Source organism: Bufo bufo, chromosome 10, assembly GCF_905171765.1.
Source record: "Bufo bufo chromosome 10, aBufBuf1.1, whole genome shotgun sequence".
Classification (NCBI taxonomy): Eukaryota; Metazoa; Chordata; class Amphibia; order Anura; family Bufonidae; genus Bufo; species Bufo bufo.
This window is the reverse complement of record NC_053398.1, coordinates 61,822,833-61,844,833: the sequence shown is the minus strand read 5'-3', so window position 1 is coordinate 61,844,833 and position 22,001 is coordinate 61,822,833. Positions and strand designations below refer to the sequence as shown.

At 46.7% G+C, this 22,001-nt stretch overlaps 1 protein-coding gene across 1 annotated transcript in view; it reads right to left on the bottom strand.

Annotated features, from left to right (window-relative positions):
• CCDC88B (coiled-coil domain containing 88B) overlaps nt 1–4,568 on the bottom strand; it is a 264,648-nt gene extending 260,080 nt beyond the window's left edge. Inside the window, exon 1 of the mRNA XM_040409106.1 lies at nt 4,370–4,568. Coding sequence (XP_040265040.1) covers nt 4,370–4,429 — 60 coding nt within the window. The 5' untranslated portion in view covers nt 4,430–4,568. The remainder of the gene's footprint in view (nt 1–4,369) is intronic.
• Between the last annotated feature and the right edge of the window lie 17,433 nt (nt 4,569–22,001).

Genomic DNA, 22,001 nt, shown 5'->3' with positions numbered 1-22,001 from the left:
CAATGTGTTACCAGGGCCTTAGTAACAGTTTAGTGTTTCTAAACTGGAATAGTACATTCCAGTTTAGCTCCCCCTCTATGAGCAGAAGTGGGCTGGCCCATGTCCTGCCTCATGGGGAGGAAAGGAAGTTAGAGTTAGTGTGCCAGCCACCCCGGCTAGGGGAAGGCTGTGCTGGTAGGAGCTCCCAGTTCTAGGGATCCCAACCCAGGATCGTGTCTCGGCAGAGACCAAAGATCTTCATCCCCAGTCTGAGCCTTCAGCCTCAGCTGGTTGACAAGCAAGCAGCCACCTCCAGAACTCCAGGAAGAACCATTCCCTGTGAGCATAACTGTGAGTACCATCCAGAGACCAGGAGAAGCCAAATTCCTCCTCAGCTAGTCAGTCCCATACACAGCAGAAGATAGACAAAGCAGAAGATAGATTCCTGCCACATATCACAGAGCCATAAGCAGACGACTAATCCTGCAAGAGAGCTCCAGGCACATGATAGAAGCAGAAAAGATATTGATCCCTGCCACATATTGCCAATACCTGCTGGGACCCAATACTATTGCTGTATCTCATGTGGATTAATGCTGCCTCCAGTAAAGACAAGTTGAATTATATTCCAAGTCTGGATCTCATTCATTGCTACCAAGTTCCTCAATTACTCCTACTAGCAACACTCATTTATTGCAAGTGAGCCAGGATCCAGGAGTCCAGCCGTACCAAGGTAGGAGACACCGTTGACACTATACCTACTACCACACAGATACATTACACCACTCTGGCATTCCTAACCTGGTACGTGAGTTGCAACATCTTAAAGGGCCCTGAGACTGTACCCTGCGCACGCTGCAATTGGCGTGACGAATAAAAAGTATAGACTTATATACCCATATCTAGACCCACTGCATAATTTGGTGTCCGCCTAACCGTACCACGGTCCTGCTCATTGCATTATCGCCCCCTGCTGTCAGTTTTGCAACAACACAACATTGAATATACTTGGGGATTCCCCTTTCGCTTGCAGGTTTGCTTAAATGGTCAGACAGAGACACTCCGCCATCCCAGAGACTTGCCATCTTTCTCTGCGGCACTGGAAATTTCACTAGTGAAGATCTCGTAATGGCCCGCTCTCCCAAGTAGCACCACGATGGAAGCAGCTCCACTGCCCCGGAGGGAATCCAGACCACCTCGCCGTAAAGTCCGTCGTACTGCCAGAGGCCGACACGACAGGCGAGACCACCACGTAGGTATGGGGACTTTCCATAGTTTAAAGTTGTACATTTCTGATGTTTCTAATTTACCATCATCTCGCATAATATTATTTTGGGTCTTTCTTTGTGTGTCTGGGGGGTAGCTCCTCTGTTGATGGGTGGGCTTACCGGACTTCAAGTTATGTCACACGGCTACTTCAGTCCTTAGGCTCCTAGATTGGCAATATCATGGCACCTCAAAAGAGTGGGTAAAGTTCGAACAGTCTTTCTATTCTCTCCCTCTTAAACATGCCCCATGGATTGACCCTGAAGTTCGTCCACGTTTAAGTAAACAGAACTAGGGATCGACTGATATTGATTTTTTAGGGCCGATACCGATAATTTGTGAACTTTCAGGCCGATAGCCGATAATTTATACCGATATTCTGGTAATTTTCATTTTTGAAAAAAAAAAAATTCCTACACAAATCTGCTGAAAATTAATATGTTTTTTGTTAACGTGTATTTATATATTTTTTTTTAAATCTTTCTTTCATTTATACTTAATATTTTTTTATTTATTTTTTTACTAACTTTTAGCCCCCTTAGGGACTAGGGCCCCTTGTCCTATTCACCCTGAAAGATCTCTATCAGGGTGAATAGGATCTCACACTGTCCCTGCTGCTCTGTGCTTTGTGCACACAGCAGCATGGAGCTTACCATGGCAGCCAGGGCTTCAATAGCGTCCTGGCTGCCATGGTAACCGATCGGAGCCCCAGGATTACACTGCTGGGGCTCCGATCGGAGGAGGAGGGAAGAGGGGACCCTGTGGCCACTGCCACCAATGATTAATACGGGTGGGGGGCGCACTGCGCCACCAATGATTAATACTGGGGGACTTGGGGGGGCACACTGCGCCACCAATGAAGAGAAATCTCTCATCCATTCATATACAGGAGGCGGGAGCTGGCTGCAGAATCACATAGCCGGCTCACGACCTCTATGAGCGGTAGCTGCGATCCGCGGTAGTTAACCCCTTAGGTGCCGCGGATCGCAGCTACCGCTCAGAGGTCGGGAGCCGGCTATGTGATTCTGCAGCCAGCTCCCGCCTCCTGTATATGAATTAATGAGAGATTTCTCTTCATTGGTGGCGTAGCGGCCACAGCCCCTCCCCTTCTCTTATCCTCTTTCCTCTCACTGGCGGCAGCAGTAGCACAGGGGGAGGGAGACACTGCTTCCTTCTCCCCTGTGCTGCTGAGGGAACACGGAGAGCGCTGACAGCAGCGCGATCTGTGTTCCCAATACGTTATCGGTATATCGGCAAAATAGATGCCGATACCGATAACGGTCAAAATACTGAATATCGGCCGATAATATCGGTAAAACCGATAATCGGTCGATCCCTAAACAGAACATACTGATGCAACAGACACTTAAAATATGGGACTCTTTGACTCAGAAAGGTATATGCGCTAGAAGACTTAAACCACTCACTCCGATCTTCCATAACACAGCTTTCCCCGCTGGCATCGGCAGAGATTCTTTTCTCGGCAGATGATCCCCGCTTTCACCATCTTCTTTCAGGGATTCCTCTTATCTGAACTGACCATAAAATATCCTAACGCTCAGATCTCTTGGTTGGAATATGAGCAGCTGAAGTCTTATTTCTCTACCTGGGGGGGGAGCAGTGCTCTTTTGGGACCTCCTTATTTGAAACTGAAAAATTGTTCTTACTGTCCTCTCCGCCGACACACTCGATCTCTCTGCTTTATCAGAACTTAATCGCTGATTCCTATAAAGGCACGCCAAGCTATATCTTGGTATGGGAGCAGGAACTGGGACCCGAAATAGTACGCGCAGATCAGCAAAAAGCTTTTATATTTTCTCATAAGCTCTCAATGGCCTGCTCTGAACAGGAAACAAATTATAAGATTATGTCACCATGGTATAGATACCCAGTAGACTACACAGGATCTTTCCTGCAGTTTCTGAATCTTGTTTGCGGTGCAGCAGGGAGAGAGGTACTACATATGGTTGTATGATGTGGATTGATTAAGGGTACTTTCACACTAGCGGCAGGACGGATCCGACAGGCTGTTCACCCTGTCAGATCCGTCCTGCCGCTATTTCACAGAGCTCCGGCGCAGCACAGCAGTGCGCGGTGAGAGACCGCCGGACTAAAAAGTCGGACATGCAGTACTTTTAGTCCGGCGGCCTCTCGCCGCACACTGCCGTGCTGCACCGGAGCTCCGCCCCCTGTCCCCATTATAGTCAATGGGGACTGAGCGGCAGTCCGGCGGCACGGCCAAATAGCGGCAGGACAATCCGACAGGGTGAACAGCCTGTCGGATCCGTCCTGCCGCTAGTGTGAAAGTAGCCTAAACCATTCTGGGATAAGGTATTAGAGGTATATTGAAGTATCACACAGAAAACAATTGATAAGACTCCCCAGGTGGCGCTCCTCTCCATCCTGCCGGGCTCCATTACTTCCCAGAAAAAGAGCCCACTGAGATTTTGTGATTCTGCGGCCAGATCAGTAATACCTAGACACTGGCGCACGACAAATGTACCCACTATGAGGGAATGGAATCAGGAAATGCTGTATATTGCTAGAATGGAGGAGATCTCTTCGGCGGCCACGGATGAGACCTCCAAATACCTCAGGACTTGGTCAAAATGGATCGATTTTTCAGGAATCCCTGTGTCTTCACTCCCTACTCGCGACTTGAACAGTGGTTCATTTAGGATGGACCCTAACAACCCCCCCCCCCCTTTTTTTTTTTCTCTCTTTCCTTTTCTTACTCTCCCTCCTACTTCCTATTCTTTCTCTCTCCTATTTCACTTGTTACTTCAATAACTCATGAAAAAAGGCAGGTGTTCAACCTCACATGCGTGTAGACAGACAGTTATGTATATTTACTGTCTGCATATTGTGATAGATACCTATGCTTATATGTCTGAACATTTGCTTTGGAATCTTATGTTGCATAATGATGTTATACATAAAAATGTTTAATAAAATGTTTAAACATAAAAATGGTTCAATATACACATACTGCATGGCTTATGCCTATTGCATGTGTGACTTCACACTACAACAAACAGCTCTCATGATCACTTGTAGACAGTTTAAAGTCAAAAGATCTACAATTTTCATATAAACAGGATACTGCAAGTCAAGGCTTTCTTACCCATGTGACCAGTGCTCCATCCATGAGATGGTCGATGGTTAGTCCCTTTTGACCATCCATGTCTTCCAGTTTATAGGCCTTGCTGTATACCTTCTTGCTTCGGCTCTGCTATCTCCTGTACTTTATTAGGCATCTCATCTGTGCACATTTGTCTCTGCTTAGTCGTTAGTCTCGCTCCTGTGTCCTCTGCTCGTAATAGTTGTGCACAGTGTTACTGTGGTTTCTTCAGATATATCAGTTCCTCTATCTTAGTCCTGTATCTTCCCTTTTCTTACCACACAGTCACTAAAATGCCGGAAGTCTCTCAATACGCAGTCGCTCAGTGTGCTTTTATATGTTACACTGCATTAAATTTAGTAGTTTGTGTATACACTAACTGTGAGGTTATTTTTTTGGTATTTTTTAACATTAGATATAGATATGAACAAGTTTCTTTAGTTTGTTTTGGGTCCAAATCTAATGAATCGGTCGAAAGGTCTGACTTGGGTACAAATAAATTTGACCTATATCAAGAGTGCTCATGTTGCCCTGAAAACTTGTGTATATGGGCTCATGCACACGACTATTGACATTTATTCGATCTACAAATTGCAGATCCTCAAAATACAGATACCGGCCATGTGCATTGCACATTTTGCAGAACGGAACGTCCTGCCTGCTATAGAACTGTCCTATCCTTGTCTGTAAAACCAATAAAAGTAGGACATGTTCTTTTCTTTTTTCTTGCCGTGCCACGGAATAGACATATAGATGCGGACAGCACACTGTGTGCTGTCCACATCTTTTGCGGCCCGATTTAAGTGAATGGGACCGAATCTGATCTGTAAAAAAAATGCGAATGCGGACAAAAAACACAGACGTGTATGAGCCCTAACACTGAGGTCTCTTTGTATTCTCTCCCGTCTTAGTCTTTTATTCTTCTCTCTCTCTCTCTTGGAAAAAAGGCGCAATTCTGTGGCAAAAATATACACTGCCAGTGCTGCTGGAAATATGTTTATTGTACACTTATTAACTGTAGAATGTTTGAAATATTTTTTTTTTTAAAGGCACATTTTTTAATTGCACAACTACTGTGACTAAAATACACTGCTCAAAAAAATAAAGGGAACACTTAAACAACACAATGTAACTCCAAGTCAATCACACTTCTGTGAAATCAAACTGTCCACTTAGGAAGCAACACTGAGTGACAATCAATTTCACATGCTGTTGTGCAAATGGGATAGACAACAGGTGGAAATTATAGGCAATTAGCAAGACACCCCCAATAAAGGAGTGGTTCTGCAGGTGGTGACCACAGACCACTTCTCAGTTCCTATGCTTCCTGGCTGATGTTTTGGTCACTTTTGAATGCTGGCGGTGCTTTCACTCTAGTGGTAGCATGAGACAGAGTCTACAACCCACACAAGTGGCTCAGGTAGTGCAGCTTATCCAGGATGGCACATCAATGCGAGCTGTGGCAAGAAGGTTTGCTGTGTCTGTCAGCGTAGTTTCCAGAGCATGGAGGCGCTACCAGGAGACAGGCCAGTACATCAGGAGACATGGAGGAGGCCGTAGGAGGGCAACAACCCAGCAGCAGGACCGCTACCTCCGCCTTTGTGCAAGGAGGAACAGGAGGAGCACTGCCAGAGCCCTGCAAAATGACCTCCAGCAGGCCACAAATGTGCATGTGTCTGCTCAAACGGTCAGAAACAGACTCCATCAGGGTGATATGAGGGTCCGACATCCACAGGTGGGGGTTGTGCTTACAGCCCAACACCGTGCAGGACGTTTGGCATTTGCCAGAGAACACCAAGATTGGCAAATTCGCCACTGACGCCCTGTGCTCTTCACAGATGAAAGCAGGTTCACACTGAGCACATATGACAGACGTGACAGAGTCTGGAGACGCCGTGGAGAACGTTCTGCTGCCTGCAACATCCTCCAGAATGACCGGTTTGGTATTGGGTCAGTAATGGTGTGGGGTGGCATTTCTTTGGAGGGCCGCACAGCCCTCCATGTGCTCGCCAGAGGTAGTCTGACTGCCATTAGGTACCGAGATGAGATCCTCAGACCCCTTGTGAGACCATATGCTGGTGCGGTTGGCCCTGGGTTCCTCCTAATGCAAGACAATGCTAGACCTCATGTGACTGGAGTGTGTCAGCAGTTCCTGCAAGACGAAGTCATTGATGCTATGGACTGGCCCTCCCGTTCCCCAGACCTGAATCCAATTGAGCACATCTGGGACATCATGTCTCGCTCTATCCACCAACAGACTGTTGCACCACAGACTGTACAGGAGTTGGCAGATGCTTTAGTCCAGGTCTGGGAGGAGATTCCTCAGGAGACCGTCCGCCACCTCATCAGGAGCATGCACAGGCGTTGTAGGGAGGTCATACAGGCACGTGGAGGCCACACACACTACTGAGCCTCATTTTGACTTGTTTTAAGGACATTACATCAAAGTTGGATCAGCCTGTAGTGTGTTTTTCCACTTTAATTTTGAGTGTGACTCCAAATCCAGACCTCCATGGGTTGAAAAATTTGATTTCCATTTTTTTTTTTTGTGTGATTTTGTTGTCAGCACATTCAACTAGGTAAAGAACAAAGTATTTCAGAAGAATATTTAATTAACTCAGATCTAGGATGTGTTATTTTTGTGTTCCCTTTATTTTTTTGAGCAGTGTATTTGACTTCTGGCTTCAGTAGATAACACTTAGATGGTTTGACTTTGAGTCCATGTTTGATGAGGACTTGAAAAACTTCGGCCAGTTGTTTCAAGTGATCTTCATAAGATTTGGAGTAGATGATGACATCATCTAAGTATAACAGGACAATTTCAATTTTTTTTGGCCCAGACAATGCTCCATTAATCTTTGAAAAGTTCCGGGTGCATTGCAAAGTCCAAAAGGCATGCAGTTGAACTCAAATAAGCCCATAGGGGTGGTAAATGCAGTCTTCTCACGATCTTCAGGTGCCATTGGTACTTGCCAGTATCCACTGGTTAAATCAAGAGTAGAGAAGTAGGCTGAAGATCCTAAAGCTGTCAAGGATTCCTCTATGCGTGGTAAAGGGTAAGCATCCTTGTGAGTGATTTGATAGATTTTTCTGTAGTCCACACAGAATCTGATGGACTATTGCTGTCTTTGATGATATTGGAGTCCTTCATCTCCTGGATCATTTGCTTTATGGATTGGTACATAGTTGGTGGTATAGGCCGATACCTTTCCTTGATCGGTGGGTGTCAACCTGTAGGGATGGAGTGTTTTATGATATCTACTTCTCCATAGTCTGTAGAATGCTTATTGAAGGCATGGTGATGCTCCTTCACGATTTTCAGTACTCCCTCCAATTGGTTCTCTGGCGTTGAAGCATCTCCCACATGAAGTTTTTTCCACCATGGTGTGCTTAAATTTTGGTCCTGTGGGTGCTGTTTCTTAATAAGTTGCTCTTTGGTATCTGTAGCCACACTGATGACATCTTGAAATGTAACTTGGATCAGCTGTGCAATGGGACGGTATTTTGTTAGTGTTACACTGTTATGACTCAAGTTTAAGAGTCGAATTGGCACTTTACCTTCAGAGACGGTTATTAGGCTTCTTGCAGCTCTAACTAGAGGATAGTCTTCCAAAACAACCGGCTCTACCAGGGCTTGGTAGTCTTGACCTTGAATTCCGACTACAGCTCGGCACCACAAGAGGGTTTCGGTGTTGGGTTTCAGAATCACAGGTTGATTATCTCGGATGCGGACACAGCAGATTTCTCCTTTTTCATTGGCAAATCTCTGTTGCGCATTTAGTACACGGATGGTTTGTTGGATCACCTTCTTAGAAGCAGGAGAGGCAGTAGGCACTGACTGGCGCAAGGCTTCCAGCATCTCAACATAACAGTTCCTGAGGACATTCACTCCTAGGACTATAGGAGGGTTGTTGTTATTTTCTTTGACTTGTACCACAATAATGCCTTGTCGAGATAGGGTAGTTCCTCCTACTTGAATGGTAGGCTCCCAATAACCATGTATTGGTACGGGTTTGCCGTTACTGGCTATGAGACTCAGCCAGGATTCTGGGGGCTGGGTAAGCTGATTTTGATCCCAGTATTTTTCAAATGCTGTTTGTTGAATGGTAGTGACTTGGGATCCTGTGTCAACTAGGGCAACAAAGGGAACTCCATTTATTTGAAGTGTCACTTCTGGACGGGATCCTACGTATCTTGGCATCCAATAGGGATCTTCTGGACCTATTGATTTTCCTCCTGAGGGGTGGTCCTTGGCCTCGGGGGTCGCCCGTTTAACTGCCAGCAGGCTGCTTCAGTATGGCCTGGTTTGTGACAGTATGTGCATATAGGCCGCTTAGGGGTACTAGTGCGGTCAGGTGGGCGTCCACCCGAATTTCTGGAATAAGTCTCTTTATAGTCAGGAGAGTAGAGCCTTCTGGACACAGGTTTCTCATCCTCCAGCAATAATGTTTTTTCCCACTGTTCCAACTTTTGGTAAACTTTCTCCAGACTTCTAGTCAGGAATTGGACTTGTTCAGTAAGGGCAGCAACTGTGTCAGGAATTGGGGCTTGGGTTGCCTGACTGAAGACAGGTAAAGGTTTTACAGGGGTGACCAGCTGTGCTACTGGCACTACAGCGGATCCAACAGGTTCTGTTGGTGGATTTTTCCCCAGTATACTGATAACTAATTCTTTAAAGTCTAGGAAAGCAGCACTTGGATGCTGGGCGGCTAACATTCTTAGCTGGCTCTTTAAATTATCTGTATTGACACCTTCAATAAATTGCTCTTTCAGGGTTTTGTCCTGATTCTCTGCCTCACGGGGGTCTACTTGGACAACAGCTCTAAGGGCTTCCTGCAAAGATAATGCAAAGTCTCTGAGTGACTTACCCGATCGCTGTTTCTTGCTGAAGAACCTCATCTTGACCTCTGACACAGTCTTGGGTTCAAAGGTGGTGTAGAGACGTTCAAATATCTGCTCCAGTGTCCACCTCTCTGAGCTTGGCCAGGATTTCACTTCTCTGAGAGCAGCTCCTTCCAATTGCCCAAGGAGAATCTCCATCTGATGTTCTGGGGATACAGGGTACAATCTGAACACAGCAAGCATTTTCTCACTAAAGTCCCTTAAAGTGTGAATTTCTCCGGAATATCGTGGGAACCAGGGGGCCCCAAAATAATAAGGCATAGTTAAAGGCATTAAGCTTGGTGCTGCAGCAGTTGGTATTGCGCTGGGACCGGCTGCGGCTGCCGCAGGGGGTCCGCGGAGTTCAGGCTGCACGTTATCCTCCTGCACAGACATGATAACAGCAGGGGAATTATGGTTAGGTAAGTTAACTGTGGCTGTAGACACTTTTTGCGCGGCATTGCTATGTGCAACCGCTATCTTGCGGGTGTATGGTTCTTTAAGAAACTTGGTGCCGGCTGAATACAGTGTTTGAACAGCGCCTGTTTAAGTCTTTGACAGCGCTCCTGGCTATCGACGCTCCCTTATCATTAGCAGGGGCAAATCGGAGTACTCATAGATTGCGATTACTACTTGGGGGACGGCAAGCAATGCGATCCTCTCCTCTCCGTTAATTCGCATGTGAAATCTGGTCGATTTTTTGGGTATGCGCACGTCACACTCTCCTCCCGTGCGCGGCGTCTTACTTTGATGTGGCTGCAAACAGAGGAGGCGGCGCTGCATTTGCATATAGGATCGGCCTCCCAGAATTGATACAGCAAAGGTAGGACGGCTGGCCGGACAATTTTGCATAAATGGGCGGCACCAGGTTTTCCCGCTCTTCAGGGGGTGAAACTAACTTATCCACAGTGATGGCGCAGTATTTTTTCTCAAACAAGAAGGCCTCCGGCGACCATCTTAAGTGTATAGAAACAGTCTATTCAATGACAGCAAGCCGTTTTAGTAACACACAAATGTCAGATTTTCACACTTTTAACACTGCGATTTTTATGCTGATGACTGGTATAACACTTCCATGTAACTTCCAAATACTTTAAACAGTTCTATGGCCCAATACAGTGTGCAATAAGTAGAAGTCTCTCAATAAGGCAAAGGGGCTTATTCTCATACGACAGTCTTTCAAATAAGGCAAAGGGGTTAATATCCAGTTCGTGACGCCAATAAAGATATGCAGCCAGCCAGAACCGCAGGGGCGACACGTGAGGTGCACGGTGGGCCGATGAGAGAAATAATAGTACAGTTTACTCACGGTTAGCAGAACGCCTCCCTGGGCCAGCAGCACAGTGATGAGGAAGACAGCACGAAATCCTCCGGTGCTCCAGCTACTATGGAGGTTGAGGTGCCCTTGATGGCAGTGGTGTTTAGGGTGCTTGTGGCGGCTGGGTCCCTTGGTGGTAATGGTCGTGACGCCAGTACTGTTAATGGTGGTACAACCAGTTGTAGTTAAATTGAAGAATGAAGTAGACAGTGGCAGGATACAACTCACAACTTTTACTGAAGTTGGTTCCAGTTGCCGCATATACATCCAGACAGAATACAGTCTTTTGTTCTTTAGAGGAATTATCTTGATCCACTGTTAATAGGTTTGGCTGGGTTTTTGACTCAGGCTGTGGTTCTGTATAAGTATTTCTGGTAGGTAACTTTGCTTCAGGTCCCTTTTTAAACCAGAGTAATTTGGTGAGGTTGCCCGTCGCTAAAGTATCCTTCACCTGGATTCCCAAAAGCCTTTGATGCCTGGGTAGTGGCTTTTATCCTTTGGTTTTTAGTCTTTCTTTTCTTTACTTTTCTCCTCAGCAGAAGTGCTAGATCTGCACTCTCTCAAAACTAACAACCAACTGCCCTTTTTTTACCCTAGGTCTGACTAAAGTATTTATATAACCTAAGTGCTATCCCCATCTAGTGGTGGGATGTATAAATTGCACCTAGCCAGCCTATGAACAGGGATTCAACAGGTGTTGTAATACAAAATGACATGCAATATGATAATGCCGTTTCAAAGCTATTTTGCAGTTCCCACATGTCCTGAGTGGGACGCTGTACAAGTTTTATTTTTCAAGGAACTATTTTGGAGTACATATAAATTATTTATTAACTTTTACATGTTTTTTTGAAGGGAAGCAAGCACTCCCTTCCCCCATCTTCATCGATTCTCACAACACTGCTGTTCCGATGCTGCCCAGGTCCCTGCTTCTCTCTACTTCCTACTCCCATCTCAATACAGAGGAACTGCCTGCTCAGTCAGTTATTGTCACTACCAGAGCTTTGAGACGTTCTCACAGCTCTGTTTCTCCACCCCTGTGATGATGTCACTACTAGAGCTTGGAGGAGTTCCCACCATAACCGTCCTTTTTGACATGGATCCGCTGTCTAACCTGGTTGACCGTATGCAGGGTCTTTCTTTGGAGGTAGCGGATCTCCGTCAATCTATGACTCAGCTTCATGCATTGGGCTATGCTCCGGCCCATGGAGTCTGTTGCGAGCCAAAGGTCTCACTTCCGGAAACGTTCTCCGGGGGCAGTGAGAATTTTGTTCGCTTCAGAGAAGCATGCAAACAACATTTTTGCTTGTGTCCCCATTCCTCTGGTAATGAGGAGCAGAGGTTGAGGATTGTCATCTCCCTGCTCAGGGGTAATGCTCAGACTTGGGCTTTTTCGCTGCCATCGGGGGATCCCTCCCTTCGATCCGTGGAAAGATTTTTTGTGGCCCTGGGGCAGATATATGATGACCCGGATCGTGTTGCTCTGGCTGAATCCAACTTACGTTTTTTATGCCAGAACAAACTGTCTGCGGAGCTTTATTGTTCTGAATTTCGGAGATGGGCAGCTGATTCAGGTTGGAATGATGCTGCACTCCGGAGTCAGTTCTGTCATGGTCTCTCAGAGAGATTGAAAGATGCCTTTGCTTTCCATGAGAGACCAACGTCCTTAGAGTCTGCCATGTCATTGGCGATACGCCTTGACAGGCGTCTAAGAGAAAGAAATGAGACCTCTCTGTCCAGCCATTGTCAGTCTAGGGGCAGTGGTGCGGACTAATTCAGTGTGCAGGGGCCTCATCCTGTCTCGGTCCCCTCTGAGGAGGAGCCCATGCAGCTAGGTCGACTTGCCCCTGATAAAGGAGGATTTAATCCTCAGAGAATGGTGTGTTTTTGTTGTGGGGGCATAGGTCATTTGGCAAATGTTTGTCCGTCTAGGAAATTCATGAACTGTACTAAGAGTGATAATAAGAGAAAAACCTCAAAAGGTAAATCATCAAACTCTGCTTCACCTGCTACTTTGGGCAAAGTTGATGTAGGAATTGATGCTTTTCCTCTGACCTGCAGTTCCCGTTTTCTCCTTTCTGTCAAGGTGGCGCTAGAGAGCAAAGTCATTTCTTGTGAAATTTTTGTCGATAGTGGAGCGGCCGTCAATCTTATTGACACTCAATTTGCATGGTTTTCAGGTTTGCACATTAGAAAAGGATATACCTGTTTTTGCTATTGACTCTGCTCCACTCTCACAGAGATCCCTGAAGGGCATTGTTCACAATATCCGGTTAGCTGTAGGTGACACTCATGTGGAGGATATTTCTTGTTTTGTCCTTAACGGATTGCCTTCTCCTCTAGTTTTGGGGTTACCCTGGCTCACTAGACATAACCCCACTATTGATTGGCAAGGAAGGCAAATAAGGGGCATATTCGTCCCTCAAAATCACCTGTTGCCGCTGGTTTTTTTTTTGTTAAAAAAAAAGATGGCTCTCTGAGACCTTGCCTAGATTTTAGGGAGCTGAACCGTATCACGATTCGCGATCCCTATCCCCTTCTTCTGATCCCGGACCTCTTCAACCAAATTGTTGGGGCCAAGGCTTTTTCCAAATTGGATTTGAGAGGCGCGTACAACCTAGTCAGGGTCAGAGAGGGGGATGAATGGAAAACGGCCTTTAATACCCCTAACGGGCATTTCGAGAATCTCGTTATGCCTTTCGGCCTGATGAATGCTCCGGCCGTCTTTCAGCATTTTGTTAACAGTATTTTCTACCATTTAATGGGGAAATTTGTATTGGTGTATATTGATGATATTTTGATTTTTTTCCCCAGATGTTCAGACCCATAAGGAGCATCTTTTTCAGGTTCTGCGGATTCTGCGGGAAAATAAATTGTACGCCAAGCTGGTGAAATGTGTTTTTATGGTATCGGAGATTCAATTTCTGGGTTTTCTCCTCTCTGCTTCTGGTTTTCGCATGGATCCGGAGAAGGTCCGTGCTGTGCTTAAGTGGGAGCTTCCTGAGAATCAGAAGGCTTTGATGCGCTTTCTGGGTTTTGCGAACTATTACAGAAAGTTAATTTTGAATTATTCCTCAAACCCCTCACTGACATGACAAAAAAGGGGGCAGATTTTTCCTCTTGGTCGGAGGAGGCGCTTGCAGCTTTTTCTAAGATTAAAGAGAGTTTTGCGTCTGCTCCCATCTTGGTGCATCCCGATGTTTACTTACCTTTTATTGTTTAGGTGGATGCTTCCGAGGTGGGTGTGGGTGCGGTATTGTCCCAGGGCCCTTCTCCTGCCAAATGGCGACCCTGTGCCTTTTTCTCTAAAAAAAACTCTCCCCGGCAGAGAAAAACTATGATGTGGGAGATAGGGAGTTGTTGGCCATCAAGTTGGCTTTTGAGGAATGGCGCCATTGGTTGGAGGGGGGCAGGCACCCTATCACCGTTTTTACCGACCATAAGAATCTGGCGTACTTGGAGTCGGCCAAGCGTATGAATCCGAGACAGGCCAGATGGTCTCTGTTCTTCTCCAGATTCAATTTTGTCGTTACATTCCGCCCTGGGATCAAAAATGTGAAGGCTGATGCTCTCTCTCGCTGTTTTCCGGGAGGAGGAAACTCCGAGGACCCGGGTCCCATTTTGGCGGAGGGGGTAGTTGTTTCTGCTCTGTATTCTGATTTGGAGGCCGAGGTCCAGGCTGCCCAGACTGAGGCACCTGCCCGTTGTCCTTCTGGGAAGTTGTTTGTGCCTCCTGAGTTACGTCACAAACTCTTCAAGAAGCATCATGATACTGTTCTTGCTGGTCCCCCCGGGAGTAGAGCCACGGTAGATCTCATTGCTCAGAGATTTTGGTGGCCGGCTCTTCGTAAGTCGGTGGAGGGTTTTGTGGCTGCTTGTGAGACGTGCGCTCGTGCGAAGGTCCCTCGTTCACGGCCTTCAGGTCCCCTTCTCCCGTTACCCATACCTACCCGTCCTTGGACACACCTGTCCATGGACTTTATCACGGATCTTCCTCGTTCCTCAGGGAAGTCGGTGATCCTGGTGGTGGTGGACCGTTTTAGCAAGATGGCTCATTTTGTACCCTTCCCTGGTTTACCCAATGCTAAAACGTTGGCGCAAGCTTTTGTCGACCATATTCTTAAATTGCATGGCATTCCCTCTGACATTGTTTCCGATAGAGGCACGAAGTTTGTGTCCAGATTCTGGAAGGCTTTCTGTTCTCGCCTGGGGGTTCGGCTGTCCTTCTCTTCTGCTTTTCACCCGCAGTCGAATGGTCAGACTGAACGTGTCAATCAGAATCTGGAGACATATTTGCGCTGTTTTGTGGCAGAAAACCAGGAGGATTGGTGTTCATTTCTCCCTCTGACTGAGTTTGCTCTGAACAACCGTCGTCAGGAATCTTCTGATAAGTCACCATTCTTTGGTGCATATGGGTTCCATCCGCAGTTTGGGACATTCTCGGGAGGGGCTCCTTCTGGTTTGCCTGAGGAGGAGAGATTTTCCTCGTCTTTGTCTACCATTTGGCAAAAGATTCAGAGTAATCTTAGAAAGATGAGTGAGAAATATAAGCGTGTGGCTGATAAGAGACGCGTGCCTGGTCCGAACCTGAATGTGGGTGATCTAGTGTGGTTGTCTACAAGAAATATTAAACTGAAGGTTCCCTCCTGGAAATTGGGTCCTTATAAAATCTTGTCAGTCGTCAATCCTGTTGCCTTCCGTCTTGATCTTCCACGGGTTTGGAAGATACATAATGTATTTCACAGATCTCTCTTAAAACCATATGTCCAGCCCACGGTACCCTCCTCTTTGCCTCCTCCTCCAATTTTGGTTGATGGCAATCTGGAGTTTGAGGTTTCCAGAATTGTGGACTCTCGCATTGTCCGCGGTTCTCTTCAGTACCTCGTTCATTGGAAGGGTTATGGTCCTGAGGAGAGGATGTGGGTCCCGGTGTCGGACATTAAAGCCACTCGCCTCATCAGGGCATTTCATAGGGCTCATCCTGAGAAGGTGGGTCCTGGGTGTCCGGAGTCCACCCGTAGAGGGGGGGTTACTGTCACTACCAGAGCTTTGAGACGTTCTCACAGCTCTGTTTCTCCACCCCTGTGATGATGTCACTACTAGAGCTTGGAGGAGTTCCCTCTGCTCTGTTTCTCCGCCCCTGTGTTGAGGTCTTTACTTCCTCCCAGCTGTCCCTCCTGTGTTTGATTTCTCTGCCTTTAAATCACCCCTCCTCCTTTGTAGGGTGTGGATTCAGGGCCGGATTAAGAGCACCATGGGCCTGGTGCTGAGGATTTTGCTGGGCCTTTTTATGGAACTGCACTCAGTGTCTTAATTACATATATATTTTATCGATACCATTAAAGTATTTTGTTCCTGCAACTACCCCTTCATTTGGCGTCTATCTTGGCAACATGGAGGGGGACCACGGGAGGGGGACCCTGAGGGTGGGGCACCCTCAGGGCACTATAGTGTCAGGAAAACCGCTTTGTTTTCCTGACACTATAGTGATCATTTAACATTACTATGAAGATTACTGTTTTCTAGCTGCTGTGGACTGTGGACAACAGCAGCTAGAAACAGTAATTTTCATAGAGCTGTGTTATGATTTATGGACACAGCACTCAGCATGCTTAGCCAGTCAGATAGAAGGCTGGCTAAGCATGCTGAGAGCTGTGTCTAAATAACATAACACATTAAAGGGATTCTGTCACCAGGTTTGACCCCTGTCAGCTAAAAATATGCTGATGTTCAGGGCGTCTGCACGATTCCTAATGTGGGCTTATAAATGTCATCTGTGGGCTTATTTAGCTAAAAAACAGCTTTTACTAACCTGTCAGTCAAACAAATAAGGTGCCCAAGGGGATGTTAATGAATGCAAGGTGCTGGCCGCACCCGCCGCCGTTCGTGCCCAGCGCCGCCTTTCCGGACTTCTGCGCCGCCTCCTAATCCTCTGTGCCGCCTCTCGCTCTCCCTCCCTCCCCCCTCCTCCTGCTGTAAGATCTCGCGCATACAGGGGTTGAGCGAAGTGCCGGCGCATGTGTAAGAAGCCAAATGGAGAAGTCTGCACGGGCGCATCAGGCAGAGCCCTGTGCGCAAGCGCGAGATCTTACAGCAGAAGGAGGGGGGAGGGAGGGAGAGCGAGAGGCGGCACAGAGGATTAGGAGGCGGTGCAGAAGTCCAGAAAGGCGGCGCTGGGCACGAACGGCGGTGGGTGCGGCGGGCATCTTGCATCCATTAACATCCCCTTGGGCACCTTATTTGTTTGACTGACAGGTTAGTAAAAGCTGTTATTTAGCTAAATAAGCCCACAGATGACATTTATAAGCCCACATTAGGAATTGTGAAGACGCCCTGAACATCAGCATATTTTTAGCTGACAGGGGTCAAACCTGGTGACAGAATCCCTTTAAAGAAATTACTGTTTCTAGCTGCTGTGGACTGTGGACTGTGGACTAGCAGCTAGAAACAGTAATTTCTTTATGTGTTATGTTATAGAGACTGAGCTCTCAGCATGCTTAGCCAGTCAGTAATTTTCATAGTGCTGTTATGATTTATGGACACAGCTCTCAGCATGCTTAGCCAGCCTTCTATCTGGCTGTGCTTCTTGAGAGTCACAGTCCACAGGCTCAGAAACAGCCTGTGGACTGTGACTCTCAAGAAGCACAGCCAGATAGAAGGCTGGCTAAGCATGCTGAGAGCTGTGTCCATAAATCCTAACAGCACTATGATTGCCCTCCCTTCCAACTGGATGAGTTTATCTGATACCTGCCCTGCTCCAGAAGCTCCTGCTGTCTCACGGGCTGGTGTGGCTGAGCGCTGTGGGCCATGTGCTGGTCGAAACTGCTGAGTAGGTTGTACACAGCGCAGCGTGCAGGAGGGATAACCGCGGGCGCACTGAGGTCATATCCGGCGGGCCGGCATTACAGGAACTGCACCAGCTGCTCTGACGTCCTGCCGCCGGATATCCTGTGACGTATATCCGGCGGCAGGACGTCAGAGCAGCTGGTGCTGTTCCTGTAATGCCGCGGCCCGCCGGATATGACCTCAGTAGTGATAGGAAGTTCGGATCTTTCAGATGAATCGGTTCATTTGAATCAGCTCATTCAAATGAACCGATTCATGAATCGGATCTTCGGTTCACTTGCTGAGTCACTGACTGCTGAGCTGACTCGCAAGTGAACCGAAGACTCTAGGTGCTGGTGCGCATGCGCAGATGCTATCCATTCGATTCACTTGCTGCTGCTGACTCAGTCGGCTCTTCAGCTCTCTAATGAGTGAGTCCGGATCAGGAAGAGTGATTGATTATAGTGATAGTGAAGGGAAGCTGAGGCTGGCGCCGGACAGGAGGACTCAGGACAGGAGTCAGGAGCTGTCACTGTGGTGTGCATTGTTGTCTGTTGTGCATTGTTACCCACAGTGACAACAGTCTGACACTGACAGTAGTACAACGAACCAAGTGAAGTGAAATGTGAATGCACAGGGAAAACTATGTGCTGAACTGATAACAGTATTACAGTAACACAGTCACTGGCTGATAATAAAATAGTCCCCACAGTCCCCACTTAATGGAATCCATAAAGGAGATGTGAACCCACCCTTAGTTATATAGCTACTGAATGAGATGCCTTTAACATATATATCTCCTGAGAAGCCAATTTGATCCTAAAGGGTTAATTCAACCTGTAATCTAAACTCTGTGTCATCTGTCACTTCTCTTATCTCTCTGCTCCTGTCAAAGGCGTACATAGAAATCACTGGGCCCCATAGCAAGAATCTAAATTGGGCCCCCATTCCCCTTTTATAGCCCCTCCCACTACCCATTCCAGGCCTCTCTCTTTGTTCCATGAACTATGTTCGCTGCTGTTTTATAATTTATGCCATCAGGGCCGGATTGGGATTACAAAACAGGCCTGGCACACAAACGAGGTATAATAGATACAGTGTGTACAGATGTATAGTGTATACAGCAGTGTACTGATATGTGAGGAACGTGGTATAATATATGCAGTGTGTTCAGGTATATAGTATATACAGCAGTGTACTGATATATGAGGTATAAATTACAGCTCGTACCTCACATATCAATCCAATACTGTATATACAATATACCTGTACACACCATCTATTATACCTCGTACCTAACATATCAGTACACTGCTGTATATACAATATATCTATACACACTGCATATATTATACCTTGTACCTCACATATCAGTACACTGAGATATATATTATATATCTGTACATATTGCATCTATAATACTGTTTAATATATGGAGTGTGTGTGTGTGTGTGTGTGTGTGTATATACATATAGATGAGAGGCATACAAGGTATAATACTGTAGATGCAGTGTTTATAGAAATATGTGGTCAGTTATGCATTATAGTCACTGTGAGGTACATGAGGTAGTGGTCACTGTACCTGTCTGAAGTATTATACATGAGTGAGCATTGAGTAAAAACAGGGCATGGAGGGGGGGTAAATGATGAAAAGTGGAGGACCTCCTCTTACCACTCCATTCCAGTCTGTATGGATCAATGCAGAGCTGATTGTGAACTTCTAATACTTGCTGTTAGGGGTTGAAGGACCTGTGATGATGTCATCACAGGTCCTGGCAGATGTACCTTTCAAACCTAGGAACTACAGCATTTTTGGTGCTGTTCCTTTGCTAGATTCTGCAGGACCTGTGATGCTGAAGATGATGTCATCACAGGTCCTGGCAGATGCACTGTTCTAACCTGGGAACTACACTTTACACTGTGCAATTCCCTTACAGGACCTGTGAAGTGCTTGCCTTGCCTCAGCTCTGATTGGTTGGTGGGCGGGGCGGGGAGGGGCTGGCAGAAGCAGCTTCCACTCTAGGATCATATTACGCTCCTCCCGAGTCCCGCCCTCAGGCTCCCTGCTGCCAGCATGAGGTGAGCGTCTCCGCATTGACTGTGTGCTGCTATGTGACGCTGCGCTGTGTACAACAGAGGACTTTTAACCCTCCCGACGGCCTTTTGGCTGGCAGATGGGCCTATTTTATGGTAGGGGCCTGGAGCTGCAGCTCCATCAGCCCCTACGTTAATCCGGCCCTGTGTGGATTATACTTTTCATTTGAGCTATATCTCTCGCTTGAGTATCTTCACATGTGTGTTATCTTTCTATGGACCTGAGTTCTGCTGAAGCAAGTACTTCGGATAGTGTCTGCTGACTTTGGATCTGTCTTCACTGCTGCTGCAGCTCCTTCAGTTAAGTGTGCAGACATTGTGTGTTTCTGTTTGTTTTCTGACTGGATCCGAGGCGACCCCGGTTCCGTCCATATTCTGAGCAGGGCACCGGTGGCCGTGCCCCTTCCACTATTGTAGGGGTTACAGTGGTCATCAGCCTTAGGTACGCGGGCATGTCTCGATCCACCATTTGGATCTGGACATGTGCTTAGCAGCATAGGGAGAGCTTTTAGGGTCTGACAGGGGTCACCCTTTATCCTCCCTAGTTTGGGTCCGGTCAGTAGCTTATTCACTGTGTATGCTCTTGTTGCTCACATACAGACGTGACAGTTATTAGCTAAGGGGGGTCCACCGTTCGAGACTGTGATTGGCTGATAGGGCATTTCCAGAGTGTTGAGGGCAGCAGGAAGTAGGGAGCACTGGGGACCCAGATAGCATCCGAATGGCAGCAGTGGTGGAGGTGAATTCTTTCATGCTTTAAAGCCATTCTAATCCCACTGCCACCATTTTTCATTGTGCTGCACAGACCATTTTCAAATCCCCACACAACATCCCATCTCTATAGGATATATAGGGTTGACTTGGCCATTCAAGAACTCTTTCTCACATTATCCTCAAGGACCTCTTGAAGAATTCATAGTGGTATCCATGATGATGAGCTGCTCTGCTCCTGATGTATAAATGCCGCCCAAACCATTAGGGTACAGCCACACTGTCAGGTTTGCTGATGCAGTTTTGGAAGCCAAAATCAGGACTGGATCATAAAAAGAGAGAAAGTATGAAGGACAGACACAACTTTATAGTTGAGATTAGGTTCTTCTGGGGAAATGCTGACAGTTTTTCCCCCAAACATGTCTTCTGGTACGGTGGTAAAACAACTATCTTTGTATTGTTTCCAGAGCACATTGGTCTACATTTACAAAGGACCGTGCACCCGAATTCTGGTGTAAGTTGCACCTTCTTTTTTGAGGAAATAAGTTTTGACAAATGCATTACTGCATTTATTTGCACCACAAATGACAGGTTATTGTCTAGGAAAGGGAGCATGAGCAAAACATGCTAGATTTATTAACCTAAAAAGAAAAAAATAAGGGGTTGGGTCAGCACAACCTACCTGCAGGTGCACATCACTATGGCGAAATACATATACAAACGGAAAATGCAAATGTGATCGCACACTACATCCAGCACTCTGCCCTCCATGCTGGATGAGACATTGGTTTATATTTTGGCCAAAGCATAGTAAGCCACTCACCGCGTCAAGGCTGTCTCATGAGTGGTCCCTAACTCTTGTTCCTACCTGTTCATGGGCCATGACAGCCAACCCCTTATTTTTTTCTTTGTAGTATATATTGGAGGCGTGGCGATCTCCTTGGAGTCATTGCACACCTGACCAGTTAATCTGTCCTTGAGGCTGGTTTTAAAGTCAGTATAAAACTGAGTCTGCTTGTATAGAACCTACCATTAGCCATCTGGCTCCAGGAGAAGTATATGGTGGGTTCGGCATGCATGTTGGTACTTGCATCCCTGGATCCGATGAAAGCTGTAATGGCACCGGACGGGGTTACAAGCAAAGTGTACTTGGCTTGCATGCTGACCTGCATTCCCTGGATTTTATGTGGCTGTCATGGCCCATGAACAGGTAGGAACAAGAGTTAGGGACCACTCATGAGACAGCCTTGACGCGGTGAGTGGCTTACTATGCTTTGGCCAAAATATAAACCAATGTCTCATCCAGCATGGAGGGCAGAGTGCTGGATGTAGTGTGCGATCACATTTGCATTTTCCGTTTGTATATGTATTTCGCCATAGTGATGTGCACCTGCAGGTAGGTTGTGCTGACCCAACCCCTTATTTTTTTCTTTGTAGTATATATTGGAGGCGTGGCGATCTCCTTGGAGTCATTGCACACCTGACCAGTTAATCTGTCCTTGAGGCTGGTTTTAAAGTCAGTATAAAACTGAGTCTGCTTGTATAGAACCTACCATTAGCCATCTGGCTCCAGGAGAAGTATATGGTGGGTTCGGCATGCATGTTGGTACTTGCATCCCTGGATCCGATGAAAGCTGTAATGGCACCGGACGGGGTTACAAGCAAAGTGTACTTGGCTTGCATGCTGACCTGCATTCCCTGGATTTTATGTGGCTGTCATGGCCCATGAACAGATAGGAACAAGAGTTAGGGACCACTCATGAGACAGCCTTGACGCGGTGAGTGGCTTACTATGCTTTGGCCAAA